The 4097-nt window shown below is 37.8% G+C and overlaps 1 protein-coding gene across 1 annotated transcript; it reads right to left on the bottom strand.

Moving 5' to 3' along the window:
- Positions 1-2426: 2426 nt before the first annotated feature.
- On the bottom strand, positions 2427-3363 carry LOC140877965 (secreted RxLR effector protein 161-like). The gene is made up of 3 exons (XM_073281566.1): positions 3216-3363; positions 2546-3122; positions 2427-2430 (listed from the first exon to the last, which is right to left on the bottom strand). Exons 1-3 carry the CDS (start codon positions 3361-3363, stop codon positions 2427-2429), a joined length of 729 nt encoding a protein of 242 aa, XP_073137667.1.
- Between the last annotated feature and the right edge of the window lie 734 nt (positions 3364-4097).

The raw sequence follows: 4097 nt of genomic DNA, 5'->3' as shown, positions 1-4097 counted from the left end.
CTTGCATTTAAAGTCTTGTGTGGATGAAGTGCAGACGAGGGTCCCAGATGGACATTCAGATCATTCAAGATATCTCCGATCTGAACTGCAAATCCTTGAGATTTTTCTGTAGGTGCAGTTATCATAGCAGATAGAATATTGAACAGAACAACTAACCAATTTATGGTAATACCAGCAGAGATAGCAACCATAACATCAAAATTTTCAGATGTAATTGCATCGAATGAACCTGTTTGGCCATAAGGGATTTGGCTACAATATCGTGCAGAATCCTGAATTCCATCTCCAATTCCTTCTTCTTGCAAGGAATGCGGACTGGTTTGTTTGTCAAGGAGTACATGCTTTTCATCTGCTTCTTTGTTTCAGCAGAGATTGTTGAAAAATCAGTGATTCCCTGTCTTGGCAAATCAAATGAAGAAGTGAAGAGGGTAGATGTAATGCGGACAGATTCTCCACCAAGAGTTGCATAGATGGAGTCTTCTTCAAATTTGGCCGTCTGGAAAAACTTGGGTAGGGCTTGCTTGTAAAGCAATTTCCCACCTTCGAGAAATTTCCGTAGCCCAGATGCTTCAATTGTTTTGAACATATCCACCATTCCTTGATCGTTTAGATCGAATATGATGTGAAAATCGATGAGAAGAACGTTTTGGGTAATGGGCGTCATCTCTTTCCTGCAAAATCGAAGAATAAATGCGAGTAGTCTGTTCTTTGCAAAGAAGGAGCAGATTAGGGCTCAGAGAATGCGAAGTGTTGAAGAGGCAACTTCTCCGATAAGTTTTAAGAAACTAAGCACGTGGCAGATGACGTAATCATTAATTCAAATTCAAAAAGAGATGCAGTGGAAAGTTTTATTCACGCGGCAGATAAAATAATATTTTAATAATTTATCGGGAATCTTAAACGACAGAAATCCCTTATAAGAAGACCACTCGGATGTAACTTCTGAGTATCCTGTTTCATAATCAAACCATAAAATCAGATAAAGAAAATGAGTTCTCATCTGTCTGTCGAGGAGTTCAAGGAAGAACTTCAGGAATTCATCCTGAAGTGGGTGATGCGACTCTGGTTCAAAGTGGAAGAGATCCGGATGTATCAGCAGGCGCCGTTTCCTCCACGCAAGTATGAGGATTTTTGCGAGCTTGAGGATCGCAAGGACAAGTACATGGAGTTGCTGGGTGCCATAAGCGTTGAGGAGATCCTCTCGAATCAGGGTGTTTCCTTTCTGATGTACAGGAAGGAAGTGAAGGTCCTTACTCATCTGATTAATGCAGGTGAGTACAAGGGTAGGCGCTTTGATCCGGTCGTGCTGGAGTGGTTGAACGTGTGTCATTTGGATGCTGATGTGAGAAAGAGGGTCTGGGGGCCAATGAGGCAAAATCTAGAAGATTAAGTTAGTATGAAGAATGTAATGTAACACCTTTGTTTTTCTGCAATGAAGTTATGATTATCTCCTATTTGTGTTTTGTGTGTGCAATTGAAATCTGTTAAAGTAAACACAATACTTAAGGAATCGTAACCAGTATCGAACTAAAAATTAAACTATCCAGATGAAAGTTTAGATAGACGTTTCGTCTTCAGTCGGATGAAAGATTATTTTCGAAGAAAAATAAAATCAAAATTTTTAAAGGTATGGTCAGAAAGTAATGATTCAATCAGGATTCTATCTGAAAAGAAAATATGCATAGAATATCGTGACAAACAGTGATTGGACATAATGTGATTGAAATGAAAAGAATGACTGTTTATTTTCTTGCATAGAAAAATTAAAGGCATTTAAATAAATTTAATAGGTGTGAGAATCTCAAGAAGGATTATCACGATCTAGGCAGATCAAATTGAATTTTCCGTAATAAATGAGTAGAAGTTGATTGGATGTTCAAAGAAGCTGAAGCGGCTGATGTCCTGTCATCTATTGATCTGTCTCTATAAAAAGCAAAGTTACAAGGCACTAACAACATATAGTTCAAAATAGTAAGAGTAAAAGGCAAGTGAGAATAACAACACCATTGTTCTATCTGTTGAACAAGAGGAGGAGATCCGGAAGGATTTATACAGGAGGAGGGTGTTTGAGAGAGGGATGAGAATGTGGCATTTCCTTGATTCCCTTCGCTGTCATCGTCTTCCCAATCCTCCTCCGTTGACTCCTGCAATGCGTCGTCGAAATTGTGCTAGGATGCAGTGGTGTAAGTTCATGCTGGGTACTCAAAATACTAGAAATGTCTTGAAGTCCTCTGGAGTTCGGCTTGTCATTCTCCTCACAGAGCGAGATGAAATGCATAACATTTGCTTTGAGGATGATGTCTGCAATGGTCAAGGCTCTCTAAGTGCTTGGATGATCAACTGGAGCCGAGAGATGCGTAGTAGAATAGATCTTGCTCGAGTAACTTATGAGGCAGATGAGTGAAATGTAATAAGTTTTATATTTTTCATCTGTTAAATGTACTGAAATGAGCAGATATTATGAATTAAGCAGATATTCCCCCTAAACATGTGCTTAATTTAATCAATATCAATTAAACCAAGAACATTTCGAAAATAAGAAAACTTAGCATCGGGTAATGGTTTGGTGAAAATATCGGCAACTTGCAAATCGGTTGAAACATGTTCCAGACGAACATCTTTCTTTTGAACATGATCTCGGATGAAATGGTGACGAATATCAATGTGCTTTGTTCTGGAATGTAGAACTGGATTGTATGTGATAGCTATTGCACTTGTATTATCACAGAAGATTGGTGATTCAGATGAATTAACACCGTAATCTCTGAGTTGCTGTTGAATCCAGAGAAGTTGTGCACAACAACTTCCAGCGGCTAAATATTCTGATTCTGTTGTAGATGTAGCAATAGATGTTTGTTTCTTACTAAACCAAGAAATAAGCCTGTCACCAAGAAATTGACAAGTCCCACTTGTGCTTTTACGATCAATTCTGCAATCTGCATAGTCTGCATCTGAGTAACCAATAAGATTAAAACTAGAATCTTTTGGATACCATAATCCAACATTCTGAGTTTCCTTAAGATATTTTAGGATTCTCTTTGCGGCAATATAGTGAGATTGCTTCGGATCAGATTGAAATCTTGCACATAGGCCGACTGAGAACATTATATCTGGTCTGCTTGCTGTCAGATAAAGTAAAGATCATATAAGTCCTCTGAATAGAGTTTGATCTACTGAAGGCCCAGCTTCATCTTTCTCCAGTTTGATTGAAGCACTCATTGGGGTATTAGCAGCAGAGCAATTCTCCATTCCAAATTTCTTCAGAAGTTCTTTTGTGTATTTGACCTGGTTAATGAATATTCCCTTTTCCATCTGTCTGACTTGCAATCCCAGAAATAATGTTAGTTCTCCCATCATACTCATCTCAAATTTGTCCTGCATCATCTTAGAAAACGTTTTGCATAATTTGGGGTTAGATGACCCAAATATGATATCATCAACATATATTTGTACTAATAAAGTGTGATCGCCTTTGACAAACTTAAAGAGAGTTTTATCTACAAAGCCAATAGTAAAACCATGATCATTAAGAAAAAGAGAGAGTGTGTCATATCAAGCTCGTGGAGCTTGTTTTAACCCATAAAGAGCTTTATCCAGTTTGAATACATGATCTGGATAAGTTTGACTTTCAAATCCTGGGGGTTGTTCTACAAACACTTCTTCTTGGAGAAGACCATTGAGAAATGCACTTTTAACATCCATCTGGAATACCTTAAAATCCTTGAAAGCAGCATAAGCAAGAAAAATTCGAATAGCTTCAAGTCTAGCTACAGGAGCAAAGGTTTCATCAAAATCAATGCCCTCTTCTTGTCTGTAACCCTGTGCTACTAATCGTGCCTTATTTCTTACTACATTACCACTTTCATTGAGTTTATTTTTAAATAACCATCTAGTTCCTATTATAGATTTATCTGAAGGTCTAGGAACTAAATGCCAGACAGAATTTCTTTCGAATTGATTCAATTCATCTTTCATGGCTTCTATCCAATTACTGTCAAGAAGAGCTTCTTCTACTTTCTTAGGTTCTATATGAGAAATAAAAGCAGCATGCATGAAATAATTAATCATCTGACCTCTGGTTCTCAAAGGTGCAGATG

The sequence above is a fragment of the Henckelia pumila genome, chromosome 2 (genome assembly GCF_033568475.1).
Source record: "Henckelia pumila isolate YLH828 chromosome 2, ASM3356847v2, whole genome shotgun sequence".
NCBI lineage: Eukaryota > Viridiplantae > Streptophyta > Magnoliopsida > Lamiales > Gesneriaceae > Henckelia > Henckelia pumila.
The sequence above is the reverse complement of the archived record's forward strand: the minus strand, read 5'-3'. Positions and strand labels throughout refer to the sequence as shown.

Excerpts from the sequence above, each read along its gene's own strand:
- LOC140877965 (XM_073281566.1), bottom strand. The coding sequence starts at position 3,363 with ATGAGTATGATGGGAGAACTAACATTATTTCTGGGATTGCAAGTCAGA. Across the intron at positions 3,123-3,215 it reads TGCTGCTAATACCCCAATGA|CAAGCAGACCAGATATAATG; the intron begins GTGCTTCAATCA and ends TTTATCTGACAG.